Below are 20,537 nucleotides of genomic sequence, written 5' to 3' on the forward strand. Positions count from 1 at the left end.
TTCTTTGCTCATGTAAGTAAATGTAGTCTTTTGATTCTCACGTATGTGTATGGTTCCAACAGAGACCAAATGACTAGGGAAGGAGTGCCTTCAGTCAATTGGAAAATTAACCACAATTGAAAAACGTTTGAGTGCCACACTGCTAAATAAATTACAATATTCACAAAGTATTGGATTTTCAGAAAACTCTGAATAATCCATTTTATTCTAACAATCAACTATTTTCTTTCATAGAGAAATGGACCATCGAAACCTGATTTTATTCAGATAGAAGCTGTCTTGGAAAACATTTTCCTAACATCCTGCAGCAAAGAAAACCTACTGGGGAGAATGGAAACAAACTACCTGGACTCGCTAGAGCATTACACAAGCCTCGCATTGTGCGATCTACCAAACGTAAGCATGGTTGAATCAAGGGAATTCATTTAAAATATCAAAATCCCTAAGTAAGAGCTATTTTTAAGAGCATCGAGGTGCCCCACACCAAATGATATATGTCAATGCTGCATTTTCGAAATATGGCATATAGCAAGAGTTTGAATGCCTCCTGAGGACGCTCCCTTCATACCCCTGTGAGTCATTGCTAAATCATGACTTTAAATAGAGATGTTTTAGTGTTTGGTGGTGCTTGTGATTGATTATATGGCCAGGAACAAATCCACTGTTGAGTACATTGAGGGTTTACTGATGTTGGTCGATTAAGTACGATGTGCACTTCAGAAGCAATGCCCTGTCCCCTGCCTGTCACCCTAACAAACCACTTAATCATCTCAAATAGCACACTTTCATTGTGGGGGGGTCCAATGTTCCAAACCTGATCAAAGCTGTCCTGTGATGGGTAAAACACCAAGTTAGCCTTTCAGCGGTGTTCATTGCGCATCACAGCATAGTAGCAAGCTGAATGCTCTCAATGCTTTTTATTTGATCAAGCAAGTGCATTTAAAATGGGTTTTCAGATTATCTAAGCTAAATGATCCCATGTTGCTCAAACGCTTGAATTATTTGATCTTCAAAGACCTATAATTGCATCTGGGCGTATGATCATTATCCAGTTTTTAGATATTAGCTGATAGGTGAAACCAACAATGGAGCACAGAAAACTCAACAACATTCCTGAAATGAATCAAAGAGATTCCTGCTTTCAGAATCAAGCTAAACCCAGTTCATTCTGAATCTACTCAGAAACAACTGTTCCTAGCAGGTCTGGGCTGTCACCTGAATAAAACACGGACATCTGCTCTACACATCACCAAGGACTTGTTAGCTGCCTCCAATGTGTTGGCCTTGTCTTTTATAGAACGGTTGTATTACCATCATGATTTCCATGCATTTTTTCACGTTAGATTGATTACGTTTGGAGATTGTCGGACTCTTACTAAAACAGATTTGCATTTCCAATCCTGTATAAACATTGCTTTGTTTGCTAAAAAACAAAATATTTGAAAACATGTTTAACACTGAAGCACTGAACATTAACAGCTAAATGAACCATGTACCCGCTCTCCTGTAAACGCCAATAGACTCCAGCACATGTAAGCATTATGATGTTGATATTGTTTTTTCATAGCAAGTTGTGATTTCCGGAAAGCATCATCTCAACAAGGGTGATCACCTTCTGCAGTCACAAACCAGACTGTATTTGTCACAGAAAGAAAAGGACGGCCTGTCGTTTACTGTGGCATTGAAGAATAACGGGGTTAAGAAAGCAAAAAACTATACAGTCACCTTAGAGGTATGTTTATAATTACAAGGGAATTGACATTGTAGGGCACATAGATACTATGTATGTATGCATTTGTTGTTGATTGGTAACATCGGCAAGGTGATCACTTTGTGGCACCCCACCACTCTTTACTACCACCTGCCCCTTTCACTGTTCTCTCGCCCTATTACCACTACCTCTCAATGCTACCCTCTCTACTCTCCATACTACTCACTCCTACGACAATCTCTGTGTTCTCGCTACCACTCACTCAGAAACACAAACTCGATCTGCAGTACCCTCTCCCAGTAACAGATTCCATCACTCTGTCCTCCTGCTGGTCTATCTGTCCTCCTCCTTCTACCTCTAACCTCACCCATCCAATCCACTGCCTTCCCCCGTTGCCATGTCGTTCCTGTAGGCCCCTTTTAGCATCAGCAGTCCCTGGTGGGCTAATCCCTCCCTATTGACGGGCTCCAGCTGGTGTTGTCTGCTGAAGCCTCGCTTGCTTTCCTAAAGGCCCTGCCGACCCGCAGTGTTGCTTTGGTGTCTCTCTCCACCCTGGCACTGCCCACTCTTTCTATTGGCAGTCCACTGCCACTGCCCTGGGGCCACTGCAGAAGCTCACCCGCGAAGTGGCATCCAGCAGCACAATCTGCTTGCCCCCTGCCACGGCCTTGCCCTCTCTACTCCTCCACTTTCCACTGTTGTTTCAGTGCGGGGGTCTCTGTGTTGCCCTGAAGGCAACCCTTGATGGCTCACCTCTGTCTTCATGGGTGCGAGAAGTTGTCACGGGCCTTAGGCTCCCCTGCCAGTCACCGAAGGTAAGGTTGGGGTTGGGATGGTACTGCCTGAAACCACTCTGGCACGTGAAGAGGGTCAAGAGTTGGATCCCCCCTCTCTCCCTTGACATGGCCTGAAGACAGACCTTGTCAGAACTGCCTTAAGGATCCCTTTGTCGTTTCAGGCAAAAACATGCTTGAAGGAGTAATATGAATAACGATAAATGACCATACAATAACCGTCACGCAACTCATCCTACACATTCTATGCTATAGTTTTGACAATACACTGTGTTATTATGTGGCACTTCACTTCAGACTCCTCCAGCTACTTAGCACTTTACTAAGTGTTATTCTCACCCCGGGAAGGGGCGCTCAGCCAATCAAGTGTCTGTAAAAGCAGGCAAGAACACACACTGTACTCCCTGCATTTTTCAGCTACCAGAGGTCCTGCCTCGGATGGTGCCATCTTGATTGTGGGAAGACAACAGGCAGCTTCTCCCTGTTGCCTACCCACATTCCATCCCTTCACTCCACCCCCAAAGACATCCCCCACATTTTCCCCACCTCCCTCCCTTCACACTTACCTGCAGGACTGGAGCTTGCTCCAGTCCCGGCGCTCCACCTGCCCGCGGCTGCCATGGAAATAGAAAAGGGACTCCGCCAATATCCTATGGCGGCCGCCATCTTGTTTTTTTACGAAAAATGTGTGCTTCTGCAATACATGCAGAACCCATCACCCGTAAAAAACAAATAATGATAAACTATTTGCACCCCAGACTGCTCATAGTGGCGTACAGGGCTGTTAATGGCCATGAGCCCTGGCCGAGGCCCTCACTTTGCTTTGGCCTAACTATGCTTGGGCTGGCTGGATGCTACCGACCCTGTACGCCCCTCTGAATGGGGGTGATAGCTACATTTATTGATGTTACTTGAAATATTAACCTTGGAAGGATGAAAGTCTAAGTCAGTCCACCTGTGGGTTTCTAAACAGCAAAATCCAGTATGCTCTCATGTGAGGGGCCAACACTTTACTCATTTAGCCAATATCCCTAGCAAAATCCTCCCTGAAATCATTTTTAAACCCGGATGCACTATTGAAATGGTTACGAATTAATTTCAGTATTATTTACAGTAATGTTTCTTTTAAATATTTTGTGTGTGTACTGTGTGCAATGTTATACTGCACCTTTAATGTGGAGCGCACCCTTACCAATCCCCATTTATTACATGCTCATTACCCACTCCTCCCCATTTAGGCAACCTTTTTCCGAGACGCAAAATTTCACACCGAAAACACAAATTTAGACAATAACCTGAAAAGGTATATTTTGGTGCAAAATGTCCCTGTGGAATAAGGTAAGCAGCATTGCTAGGACACAACTGAATGTTATAAGCACTCACCTGCCCCCGTCCTCTATCCCCCATGATGCAGTATGCCAATAAATACGTGCTGCCAAATTACTCTTGCAAAGACGGTTTATGCAGAAGTTATGTACATTTTTAATTCGTTTAGGATTGCAGGGAATAATGCACGCCCATCAGTGGAAGCTTCAGTAAGTGTGATGATTGTAGCAGATAGCTATTTCTTTACGGCAGTGAAAATCTCATTGAACAATGCAGAACACCTAACTAGCATTTGGAACAACATGGCCCCCTATATCGTATATGAAAAGATCACTGATCCAGTGGCGGCTGGTGAATTATTTTAATTGGAGAGGCATAAATATTTCCCACAAATATAGCAGAGCTACCGAGCATACTGCGGTATCCTAAACCAACCCAAAGTTGTACATGGAGGGTGGTTCCCCCACCAAGTATTTTCTTTTAGTATTTGGTTAAAATGGTGCATTATACAGCAGACTTTCGATGAGAAACTGGGTAAAAAGCCAAACAGTTTGCAATTGGCTTTGTAGGGTAACGCCAATCCAAAAATGCAATAGATGCAACTCACCAACAGTGTACAGTAGCATTTCCCAGTGAAGTTTCATGATGTATTTCCCCACAATATATGCAGGTATGAAAACATGTTCACACTGGTTGTACTCATACATTTCCATGCTGTATACTAGAATTTCTATACAAGAACATACTCAGGTTTACTTTGCACATAATGCCAGTAATGATATTATAAGAAAACATGGCCACACTGGCTCTGCCAATATATGGCAGTATCCCCAGAAAAGAGCATACTCCTTTGCATTAAAAAAGTACCATCTTACAATGTCCAAACTGGCTGCACAATTTAGTCCAGTCTAGACACGTATTAACACTTATCATTTACTTTATCACAGATGCCCAGAATAAACTAATGTGCTGCAGTAAGAAATAGCTAGAGTGATTGCACCAAAATGTCAGTCTAGCCACATAATAACACTTAACATTATTGCTTTTTCAGAGTTTCCAAGAATAAAAAATCATGCCACAGTAAAAAAAAAAAAGGGCTAGACGTGCTGCCCCAAAATGCCAGTCTAGCCACATAATAGCACATACCATGACTGGTTTATCATACATGGCAAGTAAACATTACAGGCCACAGTAAGAAAGGGCTGGACTGGCTTCCCCTAAGAGCCAGTATAAACCTATAAAAACACATCATCTTTTCTTTTATCAAGCGCCTTTTGAGAAAAGAAAGGATGACGATTTTTTTATGCAGCATCTTTGATAGACTATCCCACAGGTCCCGCTGCCAGGCCCAACACAAACACACATGTGCATAGACATTCACACAGAGCAATCACTGACTCATTCACATGTGCACCCTACATCATACACACACTCATTTAGACACATAATACATTAAAAAATAAACTCTTACCTCGATGCAGTCCCGTTCCTCACTGACTCTACCACTGCCTCCAGAAAGCAGCTGGTTCCCACCCAGCAAGAACAGGAACCAGGAAGTAAGCTTCATGGTTCCTGTACATGCACGCAGAGCCCTGATGAGGCAGTGCCACGCTCAGTTTATAGGTGCAGGGAGATGCAGGTGTGTCCCCTCGTGCATACAAACATGCAGTACCCCAGCCTCCATTCCCAACGGGCCATGTAAGGCTAGGGAAGTGTGAATCGCCCCCGACCTTGCATTCTTCATTGGAGGTGCGTGGCTGGGGTATGAACTGTCAGCTCAGGAGCACTGCCTCAGCTGCAAGAAACAGCTTACAGAGCGCTCCTGGGTTGGTGCGGTTTGTCCATGATGGGCGTGGGTTCCTGTGGGTCGGAGCCCCCCACCTGCTCATTATGGCGAGCCTTCCCTTCACAGATCCAAAAAATACAGTGGGATTTAGCCCAGATAGATTAATGTATTGCCAAGCTTACTGGCAAGTTATCATGATCACATGCTCCCTTCCTCAGGCGAGTTTCACATTAAACATATGAGGAAGCAAATAGACGATCGCGAAACCTTGCAAATAAATAATTTAATTAACCTAATTGAGTTATCAATTTATATTTTTAATAATATATGACAGCCTGCAATACACATTTAAAAGCCCCTAAATTATGTTCTTATTACAGGCTTATTACAGGCTAGTTGCAACATCACTATTGACCTGTAAAAAAGTAATCACTATAGATCTCTAATCAGTTATTGCGCTTGAGCTGTGGTGTCACGGTGCCTTCTGCGGCTTGAGCCCGCACAGAGCATCATTCCAGCTGTCACTGCAGCACTTAATTAAAGCTGTGCCAAGTTTTCAAATTCCTTGCTCGTAAAATAGCTTTCTGGGACACCTTACGGCCATTACCTGATAAGAAAAGTTTTTAATCGTGGTATGTTTATTTTGTACACATGGGAACAAGAATACGTACGTTTTTGCTTATTTTCAAGCACAAACCGAAAACATTTTAGCTGCATTTTAGTAAACTGCTTAAATTATGTTTCTTCAACGCATTAGAGCTGCATAGTAATTGTTTTTCTTTGATACAATCAGATTCTACATGTTTATATGTATCAGCAACTGGAAAATCTCTTGTATTTCATTACGCAAGAGGCCAGGAATTGAAGGGGATGACAGTGTGGCCATGTATTATAAGCAATGAAATCTCAGCTGCCATATGTAAAAAGGCCATTGCAAGTCACAGAGTTTTGTGACCTTATAAAGGAACTTATCTTCTATGTGGTCACAGAACTCCTCGGTGTCTTGCGATATCCTTTGAACGTACGTTGGGGGGTTACTTTATCCCATATACCTCGGTGTCTTGCGATATCCTTTGAACGTACGTTGGGGGGTTACTTTATCCCATATATATCATAGCTCTCTATGTTACCATGATTTATTTATTTATTTTGGCATTTGTATATCGCACCGAACCCGGGGGTATCTGGGCTCTGGTTACATGAAGGTTTGGTTACAGGCATAAGCAGTAAAATAGGTACAGGTAGTGGTTACGGGAGTTATTAGCGTGAGTGGTACGAACATATTCCTAGTCAGGGTCAGGGTGGAGACTGAGGTGCCAAAAGTTAGATGTGTTGAGTTAAGTTTGAATTTTTGAGGTCTTGTGAGAAGAGCCAGGTTTTGAGGCCTTTGCGAAAGGACCAGAAGGAGTCATCCGATCTTAAGGCTAGAGGGAGAGCACTCCAATGTTTGCCAACAAGCACCGGGAAGCTAGCTAGCTAGCACAGTGCATGCACATTTCACTCCATTCATCTTACATACCTAGTTTTCATTTGAGGCATTTAACCATCGCCAAGTAATTGTTTTTACTCCTATGACAGCTACAGGCAAGTGAACGGGTGCACATGGGAGTGATGGGCAGGTATGCTGCATCGGCCACACGCAGCAGTATAATGCTCGAGGGAAACATGGACGAAAAGGAGAAAGTGAAGGTCGCTGCTTCCAAAGATGAAGGGTGTCTCCAGTATTTCATGACGCACACCACAGGTAAGGCAGCATGAGTTCTCAAATTATGTAAAATATTTGAAGTGACAATAGCTCTGGTCAAAAGAGTTCGTTTAGCATGAAAAGGTAAAAAAAACATGATAACTTTGGACCACTTTTAATTGTCCTTTCCTCATAAAGCAGTCATTGCCAGACCCGATTTTAGTGACAATCTTTTCCTGCAAGAGAAAAGCACCAGTGTGTTATGAACAGTATATTTGAATACACGAACTACAACCTCTCTGTCTTTCTCTGGTCTTGTCTCTATGCCTCTGTCTCTCTCTCTCACGTGCACACAATTTACCTCCCTATCTCTCTCTGGCGCTGGCGCTATGCCTCCGTCTCTCTGTCTTTGCCTTTGTCTCTCTCTCTCGCTCTCTCTATCACTTTCTCTCTCTCTTACTCGCACATACACACACGCATACTTTGCTTCTCCTTCTCTCTCTGGGCATGTCTCGATGCCTATGTCTGTTTCTGTGTCGCTCTCTCCCTGTCTCTCTCTCTCTTTCTCTCACACACGCAAACACTTTACCACTCTCCCTCTCTCTCTCTGTCTCCCTCTGTCGGTTCCTTGCTGCATAGGTGAGAGTCGCGTAGTCAGGTGTCTATTTGCTGGGACCACCACACAAAAAGCAGCTCTTTAAAAAACGTTTTATTTAATTTTAGTAACGTTGTAAACTTTCTTTTTTATTTGACAATGTTGATTTCTAATGATAATTTCCAGAATATGTTGCAGTCATAATAGGAGGGCTACATTGTTTCTTACTGAGCAAAGCACATTATGAAAACCTTGACTGACCATATACATTATTTTCTGATAGAAGGTTATCAAACGAAGATGTACCGTCTGGTGCACTTCTCATGCACTCTTTCAAATGGCCTCTATGAGAAAGGGGAAGTTGCCAAATGACACCAGTGAGTGGTCCAGCCTCCTTTGCAGAAGAGCAAACAACATGTTGAACGCATAGGAATGGCCACTAGTCTTTTTACTTAACAAATAAGTCTGTGATAAAAGTATTGCACGCCTCAATCACTAAGTTCATAACCCACGCCAGACTTGGTGCTAATTTTTCTTCCACAACCATCACCCTAAAATTAAAATGTTTGTAACATTGAAGTGCATATACTATTTGGACATCATCTTTATTTGGATGAGGGAGTAAAACAGCTGTAACATCAGCATCTTCATTGGGTTCCAAAGGCCATCAGGGAGCAATGTTTCCTTTCCCTGCAAAGAGCTTTAGCTTGGTCTCTGGGTTGGGATGGCAGATCAGTATCTACATTGGGCCATCAGGGAGTATTGCTTCCTTTCCCTGCATAGAGCTTTAGCTTGGTCTCTGTGTTGGGATGGCAGATCAGTATCTATATTGGGCCATCAGGGAGTATTGTGTCCTTTCCCTGTATAGAGCTTTAGCTTGGTCTCTGGGTTGGGATGGCAGATCAGGATCTACATTGGGCCATCAGGGAGTATTGCTTCCTTTCCCTGCATAGAGCTTTAGCTTGGTCTCTGGGTTGGGATGGCAGATCAGTATCTATATTGGGTCATCAGGGAGTATTGTTTCCTTTCCCTGCATAGAGCTTTAGCTTGGTCTCTGGGTTGGGATGGCAGATCAGGATCTACACAGGGCCATCAGGGAGTATTGCTTCCTTTCCCTGCATATAGCTTTAGCTTGGTCTCTGGGTTGGGATGGCAGATCAGGATCTACATTGGGCCATCAGGGTGTAATGTTTCCTTTCCCTGCATATAGCTTTAGCTTGGTCTCTGGGTTGGGATGGCAGATCAGGATCTACATTGGGCCATCAGGGAGTATTGTTTGCTTTCCCTGCATAGAGCTTTAGCTTGGTCTCTGGGTTGGGATGGCAGATCAGGATCTACATTGGGCCATCAGGGAGCTTTGTTTCCTTTCCCTGCATAGAGCTTTAGCTTGGTCTCTGGGTTGGGATGGCAGATCAGGATCTACATTGGGCCATCAGGGAGCTTTGTTTCCTTTCCCTGCATATAGCTTTAGCTTGGTCTCTGGGTTGGGATGGCAGATCAGGATCTACATTGGGCCATCAGGGTGTAATGTTTCCTTTCCCTGCATATAGCTTTAGCTTGGTCTCTGGGTTGGGATGGCAGTGACATCAGTATCTCCCTTGGGTTCAAAAGGCCATCGGGCAGTAATGTTTCCTTTCCCTGCATAGAGCTTTAGCTTGGTCTCGGGGTTGGGATGGCAGATCAGTATCTACATTGGGACACCATGGAGTATTGTTTCCTTTCCCTGCATATAGCTTTAGCTTGGTCTCGGGGTTGGGATGGCAGTGACATCAGTATCTCCATTGGGTTCAAAAGGCCATCAGGCAGTAATGTTTCCTTTCCCTGTATAGAGCTTTAGCTTGGTCTCTAGGTTGGGATGGCAGATCAGTATCTACATTCGGCCATCAGGAAGTATTGTTTCCTTTCCCTGCATAGAGCTTTAGCTTGGTCTCTGGGTTGGGATGGCAGATCAGGATCTACATTGGGCCATCAGGGAGTATTGTTTCCTTTCCCTGCATAGAGCTTTAGCTTGGTCTCTGGGTTGGGATGGCGGATCAGGATCTACATTTGGCCATCAGGGTGTAATGTTTCCTTTCCCTGCATATAGCTTTAGCTTGGTCTCTGGGTTGGGATGGCGGATCAGGATCTACATTTGGCCATCAGGGTGTAATGTTTCCTTTCCCTGCATATAGCTTTAGCTTGGTCTCTGGGTTGGGATGGCAGTGACATCAGTATCCTCATTGGGTTCCAAAGGCCATCAGGCAGCAATGTTTCCTTTCCCTGCATAGAGCTTTAGCTTGGTCTCTAGGTTGAGATGGCAGATCAGTATCTATATTGGGCCATCAGGGAGTATTGTTTCCTTTCCGTGCATATAGCTTTAGCTTGGTCTCGGGGATGGGATGGCAGATCAGTATCTACATTCGGCCATCAGGGAGTATTGTTTCCTTTCCCTGCATAGAGCTTTAGCTTGGTCTCGGGGTTGGGATGGCAGATCAGGATCTACATTGGGCCATCAGGGAGTATTGTTTCCTTTCCCTGCATAGAGCTTTAGCTTTGTCTCGGGGTTGGGATGGCAGTGACATCAGTATCTCCCTTTGGTTCAAAAGGCCATCAGGCAGCAATGTTTCCTTTCCCTGCATAGAGCTTTAGCTTGGTCTCTGGGTTGGGATGGCAGATCAGTATCTACATTGGGCCATCAGGGAGTATTGTTTCCTTTCCGTGCATATAGCTTTAGCTTGGTCTCGGGGTTGGGATGGCAGATCAGTATCTTCATTCGGCCTTCAGGGAGTATTGTTTTCTTTCCCTGCATAGAACTTTAGCTTGGTCTCGGGGTTGGGATGGCAGATCAGTATCTTCATTGGGACACCATGGAGTATTGTTTCCTTTCCCTGCATATAGCTTTAGCTTGGTCTCGGGGTTGGGATGGCAGATCAGTATCTACATTGGGACACCATGGAGTATTGTTTCCTTTCCCTGCATATAGCCTTAGCTTGGTCTCGGGGTTGGGATGGCAGTGACATCAGGATCTCCATTGCGTTCAAAAGGCCATCAGGCAGTAATGTTTCCTTTCCCTGCATAGAGCTTTAGCTTGGTCTCTAGGTTGGGATGGCAGATCAGTATCTACATTCGGCCATCAGGAAGTATTGTTTCCTTTCCCTGCATAGACCTTTAGCTTGGTCTCTGGGTTGGGATGGCAGATCAGGATTTACATTGGGCCATCAGGGTGTAATGTTTCCTTTCCCTGTATATAGCTTTAGCTTGGTCTGGGTTGGGATGGCAGTGACATCAGTATCCTCATTGGGTTCCAAAGGCCAACAGGCAGCAATGTTTCCTTTCCCTGCATAGAGCTTTAGCTTTGTCTCGGGGTTGGGATGCCAGTGACATCAGTATCTCCCTTGGGTTCAAAAGGCCATCAGGCAGTAATGTTTCCTTTCTGTGCATAGAGCTTTAGCTTGGTCTCTAGGTTGGGATGGCAGATCAGTATCTACATTCGGCCATCAGGGAGTATTGTTTCCTTTCCCTGCATAGAGCTTTAGCTTGGTCTCTGGGTTGGGATGGCAGATCAGGATCTACATTGGACCATCAGGGAGTATTGTTTCCTTTCCCTGCATAGGGCTTTAGCTTGGTCTCTGGGTTGGGATGGCAGTGACATCAGTTTCTCGATTAGGTTCCAAAGGCCATCAGGCAGCAATGTTTCTTTTCCCTGCATAGAGCTTTAGCTTGGTCTCGGGGTTGAGATGGCAGATAAGTATCTACATTGGGCCATCAGGGAGTATTGTTTCCTTTCCGTGCATATAGCTTTAGCTTGGTCTCGGGGTTGGGATGGCACATCAGTATCTGCATTCGGCCATCAGGGAGTATTGTTTCCTTTCCCTGCATAGAGCTTTAGCTTGGTCTCGGGGTTGGGATATCAGATCAGTATCTACATTGGGCCATCAGGGAGTATTGTTTCCTTTCCCTGCATATAGCCTTAGCTTGGTCTCGGGGTTGGGATGGCAGTGACATCAGGATCTCCATTGCGTTCAAAAGGCCATCAGGCAGTAATGTTTCCTTTCCCTGCATAGAGCTTTAGCTTGGTCTCTGGGTTGGGATGGCAGATCAGGATTTACATTGGGCCATCAGGGAGTATTGTTTCCTTTCCCTGCATAGAGCTTTAGCTTGGTCTCTGGGTTGGGATGGCAGTGACATCAGTATCTCCATTAGGTTCCAAAGGCCATCAGGCAGCAATGTTTCCTTTCGCTGCATAGAGCTTTAGCTTGGTCTCTGGGTTGGGATGGCGGATCAGGATCTACATTCGGCCATCAGGAAGTATTGTTTCCTTTCCCTGCATAGAGCTTTAGCTTGGTCTCTGGGTTGGGATGGCAGATCAGGATTTACATTGGGCCATCAGGGAGTATTGTTTCCTTTCCCTGCATAGAGCTTTAGCTTGGTCTCTGGGTTGGGATGGCAGTGACATCAGTATCTCCATTAGGTTCCAAAGGCCATCAGGCAGCAATGTTTCCTTTCGCTGCATAGAGCTTTAGCTTGGTCTCTGGGTTGGGATGGCGGATCAGGATCTACATTTGGCCATCAGGGTGTAATGTTTCCTTTCCCTGCATAGAGCTTTAGCTTGGTCTCGGGGTTGAGATGGCAGATCAGTATCTACATTGGGCCATCAGGGAGTATTGTTTCCTTTCCGTGCATATAGCTTTAGCTTGGTCTCGGGGTTGGGATGGCACATCAGTATCTACATTCGGCCATCAGGGAGTATTGTTTCCTTTCCCTGCATAGAGCTTTAGCTTGGTCTCGGGGTTGGGATATCAGATCAGTATCTACATTGGGCCATCAGGGAGTATTGTTTCCTTTCCCTGCATATAGCTTTAGCTTGGTCTCGAGGTTGGGATGGCAGTGACATCAGTATCTCCATTGGGTTCAAAAGGCCATCAGGCAGTAATGTTTCCTTTCCCTGCATAGAGCTTTAGCTTGGTCTCTAGGTTGAGATGGCAGATCAGTATCTACATTGGGCCATCAGGGAGTATTGTTTCCTTTCCGTGCATATAGCTTTAGCTTGGTCTCGGGGTTGGGATGGCACATCAGTATCTACATTCGGCCATCAGGGAGTATTGTTTCCTTTCCCTGCATAGAGCTTTAGCTTGGTCTCGGGGTTGGGATATCAGATCAGTATCTACATTGGGCCATCAGGGAGTATTGTTTCCTTTCCCTGCATATAGCCTTAGCTTGGTCTCGGGGTTGGGATGGCAGTGACATCAGGATCTCCATTGCGTTCAAAAGGCCATCAGGCAGTAATGTTTCCTTTCCCTGCATAGAGCTTTAGCTTGGTCTCTAGGTTGGGATGGTAGATCAGTATCTACATTCGGCCATCAGGAAGTATTGTTTCCTTTCCCTGCATAGAGCTTTAGCTTGGTCTCTGGGTTGGGATGGCAGATCAGGATTTACATTGGGCCATCAGGGAGTATTGTTTCCTTTCCCTGCATAGAGCTTTAGCTTGGTCTCTGGGTTGGGATGGCAGTGACATCAGTATCTCCATTAGGTTCCAAAGGCCATCAGGCAGCAATGTTTCCTTTCGCTGCATAGAGCTTTAGCTTGGTCTCTGGGTTGGGATGGCGGATCAGGATCTACATTTGGCCATCAGGGTGTAATGTTTCCTTTCCCTGCATATAGCTTTAGCTTGGTCTGGGTTGGGATGGCAGTGACATCAGTATCCTCATTGGGTTCCAAAGGCCAACAGGCAGCAATGTTTCCTTTCCCTGCATAGAGCTTTAGCTTGGTCTCGGGGTTGGGATATCAGATCAGTATCTACATTGGGCCATCAGGGAGTATTGTTTCCTTTCCCTGCATAGAGCTTTAGCTTGGTCTCTGGGTTGGGATGGCAGATCAGTATCTATATTGGGCCATCAGGGAGTATTGTTTCCTTTCCGTGCATATAGCTTTAGCTTGGTCTCGAGGTTGGGATGGCAGATCAGTATCTACATTCGGCCACCAGGGAGTATTGTTTTCTTTCCCTGCATAGAGCTTTAGCTTGGTCTCGGGGTTGGGATGGCAGATCAGTATCTACATTGGGACACCATGGAGTATTGTTTCCTTTCCCTGCATATAGCTTTAGCTTGGTCTCGGGGTTGGGATGGCAGTGACATCAGTATCTCCATTGGGTTCAAAAGGCCATCAGGCAGTAATGTTTCCTTTCCCTGCATAGAGCTTTAGCTTGGTCTCTAGGTTGAGATGGCAGATCAGTATCTACATTGGGCCATCAGGGAGTATTGTTTCCTTTCCGTGCATATAGCTTTAGCTTGGTCTCGGGGTTGGGATGGCACATCAGTATCTACATTCGGCCATCAGGGAGTATTGTTTCCTTTCCCTGCATAGAGCTTTAGCTTGGTCTCTAGGTTGGGATGGCAGTGACATCAGTATCTCCATTAGGTTCCAAAGGCCATCAGGCAGCAATGTTTCCTTTCCCTGCATAGAGCTTTAGCTTTGTCTCGGGGTTGGGATGGCAGTGACATCAGTATCTCCCTTGGGTTCAAAAGGCCATCAGGCAGCAATGTTTCCTTTCCCTGCATAGAGCAGTTTTCTTCTGATCCTGTGGTGTCAGTTCCATCCCTTCTATGCAGGTCAGATCTGACGCTGCAGGGTCCACGTTCTTCTTTTTTTTTTCTTTCCGTCTCTGCCTCCAAACCTCCAGAAGCGGGGACACCCCCACTAACCTCATACGCCATCACTACCAAACATGGAGAACAGAGGACAACCCTGCAACCCCCACTCCCCATGTTTGGTAGTGCTTAACCAATTTGATCGTTTTGAATCATTGATCAAATGGTACTGCCGCATGCAGCCGATTGTACCATACGATCAATTAAAAACAATCAAATTGGGTAATTCCGTCCAAGCAATCGTACTGAAACAATATTGCCATCAGGGCATAAATCTAAGCCTTTGATACCAGCTGCACTCTTTTTCATGTTAGTAAGTGTTATCATGAAGGTGGCATATTGTAATCCAACTAGAAATGTGAATATACTGCAATGCACACATGCTCTGAGGCAGGTGAGAAAGCTTGTAATATGATGACATCTGTTTGCTAACGCCACTTTTCCTAAGAAAGCAGGGGCCTAAAACATGCTTCCATATGCCAAAAATTAAACCCGTTAGAAGTGAAAGATGTGGAGGCGAGTGTTCATACACGCTAGGAATAGACATACGCAGAAAAGTCTAAAGCCTCGCCTTGCACAAGCAAGAAACAGTTGTTAAAACAAGGCAGTTTGCAATACCTGCTCAGCATCGCAATGCAGTAATATGCAGGAAGCGAACATAAAATGTTTAATTCTCAAATGTCCTCCCACACAACATAATACGTGCGAGCGGAGCGAGGAAGCCCGACTCCTCCAAGAGTGCTTCCCTGATAATGTATAATTTTCCAGCACTATTTACAAGAAAAGTTGTAGAAAAAGCCATAGGATTTATAATTCATTTTGTAGGGGGAACCCACAAACTATTCCAAACCATAGATATTGCCAGGTCACCAACAGCACACAGGAGCATTCTGCACCAACAAATCATATATATGTGTCCATAAGAAAAAAATCTAGAAGTAGAGGGATCCATGTGTGTGCCATATCACTGAGGCAAGGCGTTATAAAATGTGACAATCCATGTCTCAGTCGGATACTGTTTGCATTTTAGCATCCAACCATAATCCTGGGAGGCCAGGCCCCAACAGCCTGTGCAGCGCAGCACTCCACAAGAGAATTGTAGACTCTAGATTGTGATTTGTTTTTACCCTACTTCACCAGTGTTAATATTAGTCATTTTATTGACACACATTTTTCCATCAAAAAAATAAAAGAGGTAATGGCTGGATCATTTAGAATTAATATTCGCAGGTGAAGAACGATGGTCTGGAGGGTTGCGCAGAATGCTGCCAGAGGTTAGGATTCAATCTAAATCTTCCATCCATCACCTCTTGTGTTGTTCACATGCTATCATCATCAGAATAACATTGACTTGCCCCTTCTGGGATTTGACATATGGATCTCAGCAGCAAGTGCCTAATGCACTGTAGATGAGAATAGGCTGTGTAGCTGCAGATGACTAGAGTCCGGCCAACCCACCTGTTCTTTAGTTACGCCAATGTGTGATTTTGTTTGTCTTGGTAGTGTCAGCCCTTGACTTCGAGGGGGGTGGGGAGGGTGTAGTGATCAGATCACATGCACCCCTTAACCAGAATGATCTGTGCTGGCATCGATGATACTGCTGACCAGCAGATGAATACCAGACCTGTTTACTGCTGAAATGTGACCCAGGCCTGACCCTGCTTATATAACAAGCTTATTGGTAAGGAGAGATACAGGCGAGAAATCTTCTATGATAAACACAATGTGTTAGATTACACTCAGTATATAAACCATTCAACCAGTAAGTAGATCACCCTCAGGCTTGAGCGGAGGAGGATGCATTATTTCCCTAAATGTCTTCCTTTTACAGCTTGTAAATCAATCGCTCAGTCCCTGCAATTCTCAATTACCTCTAGCGTTAGCACAAGTCTCCTGATGAGTCCTTTTAAATTCCAAATGCGCACACAGGAGACATTCTATGGGCTGCTTATTAGTGGGCTAGAGAGGGAGCCCTGGCGGTTTCACAGCATTGTAGCAATTTTCAGAGATGGTCAGGGCACCACCCAGCTAGCCCCACCCCACTTAAAACACTGCAGTCACCATGTTCGATAGCTACAAAAATGAATAGCGAAAATAATGGAGCAGTAATATGACCCGGGGATTTCGGGTCAATGATAAAAGCCAAAAGAATCTGAAGGAAGGTCAGTGAGACTGCAGTATTTGAAGGGGGTAAAGGTCAAGGGGCAAAGGTTGCAGACATCCCTTCAGCCTGGAAGGAAAACCTTTGATCCTGTTTGCCTGAGCTGTACATTCCTGTCCTCACTGTACACACCCCAGCTCGTCACTGGTGTGGAGATGCTGCTCCCAAACTCTGGTGCACCGTTTTCCTCGTGCTGGTGTAATTCTACACACTGGATCAGAGAAGTACCCAAGGCCTTCTAATCGCAACTCCCAAGTTATTCAATGTTGACTGGCTTCAGGCCTGTCGGTTTGTTCTGACTGTTCTGCTTTATTCAAAACTTAGGTGATTACTCCTAAGGCGTCCTGGTGTATATGATGCTTTCCTTGCAAGACCGCAGAGCATCAACAAGAAACAAGATCTAAGCGACCAAAATAGACCCTGCATCTTGAGGAACCATGGCAGAATCAATGGCAGAACTGCTGTCATTCTGTTTCCTGAGATGGGAAAACGGTGTGAACCTTTGATTTGAGGTCACCAACCAACAAGTTCTTTCATTATTCAGAGGCCTATTGCCTACACAAACTGAAGGTCTTCACAAGTAGCCATGATCATTGCAAATGCATTTAAGCTGCCTCCAAAAGTATCTTTTGTCCTGAGGAGGGCTGGGCCTATTCCACAAAAAGAATTAGCCGTTTACCAGTCGAAACTCAAGAATCTCGAGTCGACATTTTTGTGTGTTGACCATTGTGTTCATAGTAGCAATGTTCTTTTATTTGCATGTTTTGTAGCAATCATTTTTGCTTATCTTAACAACACACTCTAGGGTTGAGTGTGTATGAAGTCAGTATGGGGCCGATTCATGGAATTATTTGCATGGAAAATCAAGGATTTGTGTGCCATTATGCGGGCGAAACCATGTTTGTTGATTAATGGAATCAACTGTGCAGCACTTTTTCGTTACTTGCGGGGGATTCACACAAGCTTGGCACATCTCTGTGAGCAGTCAAGTGCCTTGTGCGAGACACCACGCACTGCGTGGGTGAGGCCTGCACAGAGGGCGGATTAGGGGGCGGAACTCGTAAAATGAGGAGGAGCAAGGGAAAAAATTGGCGTTACGAGGGACGGGCCACAGCCAGTCCATAGCACGCCCACAAATGCGCATGACAAAGCGTATTCATGGATGTGACTGTCCAACCTCTTGCTTGCGAAATGCCCACGCAAATCGCTCTATCTCTCTGCCACCCAAAGGCAGGTGTAAGTACACTTGCGCATAGGAATCCCAGGGCGGAGGTGGGTCTGCATGTTGGATTTAGGGGTGCGTGTATGTAGCCGGGGACCCGATCGAACTTAGGGGTGCACGTACGCAGTGTAGTGTGGTTTACGGGGAGTCGCATGCAGATTTCCTGAGTTGTACCTGAGTTGCAATGCATCTTACAGATGTTGTCGTGGCGCTGATAACAGTTACGGGAGACCCCGTGCAGGATCCTTGAGATGCAGGCTCTCTTGCGGGGGACCGCATGCACTGTTTGAAGGGTGCATGCATTCGTACCCAGGGAGCATGCAAATGTAGCTGGTCTGGCTGTTTTTGCTTTGCGTGGGGGTGTGCCGTGGGGCGTTCTGACCACGACTTGCGTATACGGTTACTTTGCGCAGTACATTGCATGAATATGCAGGGCGTGCATTTTGTATTCTGCATGCAGGCTCACTCAGTGTCGTTCTCGGTGCGCGGCCTTTGCGGGACAAATGCACACTTTTCCATGAATCAGGTCCATTGTGTTTATTTTTTGTGATTAGGGATTTGTCACCAATGTTCAAAAGTTCTATTGTTTTGACACATAAAAATATCCTTTTGGAAAAGCGTATTTCTTGAGGAAGTACTTGTTTGAACAGGGTGGTTTCTGTGTGGAAGCATTGATATGCTAACGTGCCCAAAGGGCACTATTTATATTACGCATCAATTATGTGTTCTTTTTTTTCCATGTTTTTAACTTATTTTGTGTTTTTTACATTATGATGTGTGTTATTGGCAATTTGTTGTGCATGTGCCACAGTATGAAGATGCTCTTAAGTTAGTTTTAAACCATTGCCATACGTAAGGGACTCTTTTCCTTTGCTGCTTTGGAGAGGGTCGTTGGACTGTCATTCTGAATCACTGTTATGGGGCATGGGGGGGATAGAGTGTGAGTCACGTCCCTTCCTGGGACCAGTGTGTCCTTGTGCATCCGAATCTATACCATCTATACCATCACTATGCACTATGCACTTGAACTTTGCTGTAATGTTGCCTTCTTTTGAGGCTTTCCACAAATGTGTGGAGCTTTGTTTATGGAATGGCATCTGTACTCTTAGGTTATGTAATTAAAAAGACAAGGCGAAATATCCGTGGTACCCGTTTGGTGCTCCACACATAGAAAGCTGGTACAATTTGTTTAACACTAAAATGCTTCATGCGTCGTAAATGTACATCTGCACATAGATTACTTACCGAATTGTCATTAAATTGTTTCCTTAAACCTAAACTCTCTTCATCCCATGTAACTACATAATATGTTGTGACCTCATATTTCACATGACCTTACTAACTTCCATGTGATCTCACAATATTCCTTGTGATGTCAATCCTGGGTTGCCAAGGTAACAGCATCCGTCCGTCCCGTTCATTTCTATGGTGACAAACTCCTCTGTGGTTAAGTGGACCCTCACTGCTGGAGAGGCACTCAGCAATAGGGACCTCTCCCAGACCACATTCCTGTTCTTCTACATCCATCCCGCTCCGCCTTTGTAGAGGAGGACAGCTGTCGATCCACGAAGCAGAACGAGGTAAACACTACACCCCCATCGACTAACCAGGTCCTCCACAACTTCTCCATCCTATCACTAGCAGGAGGGTCTCTTATATGGGGCGCCTGACGCTTGGGAAGAACTTAAAATGAGGTAACATGTACGGAGTGCGTCATCGTAATCTTCCACTCCATTGATGCAACTAAATCCCGATTTGCTGCACCCCTTTTCTAATTCTGGGGTTGACGCTCTCTCTGTGTATCTCAATTTGCCCTTCCAATCACCAGTTACCAAGAACACACGCAGAGCTCTTTGAATGCACACAGATTCTACCCTGAATCATGGATGCCATTCTGACACTGGAGCCCACAGTTGGGAGGCCATTCCAAAGCACACCAACCCAAACCTTCTGCATGAATTGCCATCCAGGCATGGGAGCCACACACAACGCTGCCACGAAAACCTGCACAACTATGGATGAGTCATGTGTGTGCTTAACGCAGCACTTGCCACTAATTGTTTTAAATTGCAGATTACATTTTAGATCGCATTTGTGTCTGTGGGACATCACCTCTCAGGCTTTGAACATCAGACACCTTGGCAAGCCCCTGTAATAAAGAGGCGAGGCGTACAGTTAAGGTACAGAGCTTTATTTCAGCGGCCCCCAGAGGTCGGACCACAGCAACCGAAATAGAACGAGGAGGTGGGAAGAGTCGGTTAGGACGGGGCTGGAACACTGGACTCGTGGGAGCGGAGTCCCACGAGCTGGGTTAAACATAACATAACATCTCCGCTGTTAGGAAAACAGGAAAAGGGGGGGGAAGAAGGGGGAAGGGTTTATGCATATGGAAACTGTTAATAATATAAGAAATCTTGATTGAAGTTTTGTATGATCTTCCGATTCCTCTTCGATAGTCTGCTGTTGGGGTTTTTCTCAGTGTCCATGTGAGAGCTGTTGTCTTCGCGTTGGCTGATTTGAGATGCTCCCGTGGAAGGAGGATTTGACTCTGATGGATTTCCCAATGGTGTGTGCTTAGAGGTGCTAGGTCTGTGAACGTCTGTTGTTATTTTTACTATGTCGTCTCCTGACC

The 20,537-nt window shown here is 45.2% G+C and overlaps 1 protein-coding gene across 2 annotated transcripts in view; it reads left to right on the forward strand.

Moving 5' to 3' along the window:
- LOC138569646 (uncharacterized) overlaps positions 1–20,537 on the forward strand; it is a 1,436,407-nt gene that overhangs the window by 1,192,535 nt on the left and 223,335 nt on the right. For both annotated transcript variants that reach the window (XM_069647797.1, XM_069647798.1), the window contains exons 60-62: positions 235–396; positions 1,568–1,732; positions 7,196–7,361. In XM_069647797.1, coding sequence (XP_069503898.1) covers positions 235–396; positions 1,568–1,732; positions 7,196–7,361 — 493 coding nt within the window. The remainder of the gene's footprint in view (positions 1–234; positions 397–1,567; positions 1,733–7,195; positions 7,362–20,537) is intronic.

Source organism: Ambystoma mexicanum, chromosome 2q, assembly GCF_040938575.1.
Source record: "Ambystoma mexicanum isolate Mex_15411 chromosome 2q, UKY_AmexF1_1, whole genome shotgun sequence".
NCBI lineage: Eukaryota > Metazoa > Chordata > Amphibia > Caudata > Ambystomatidae > Ambystoma > Ambystoma mexicanum.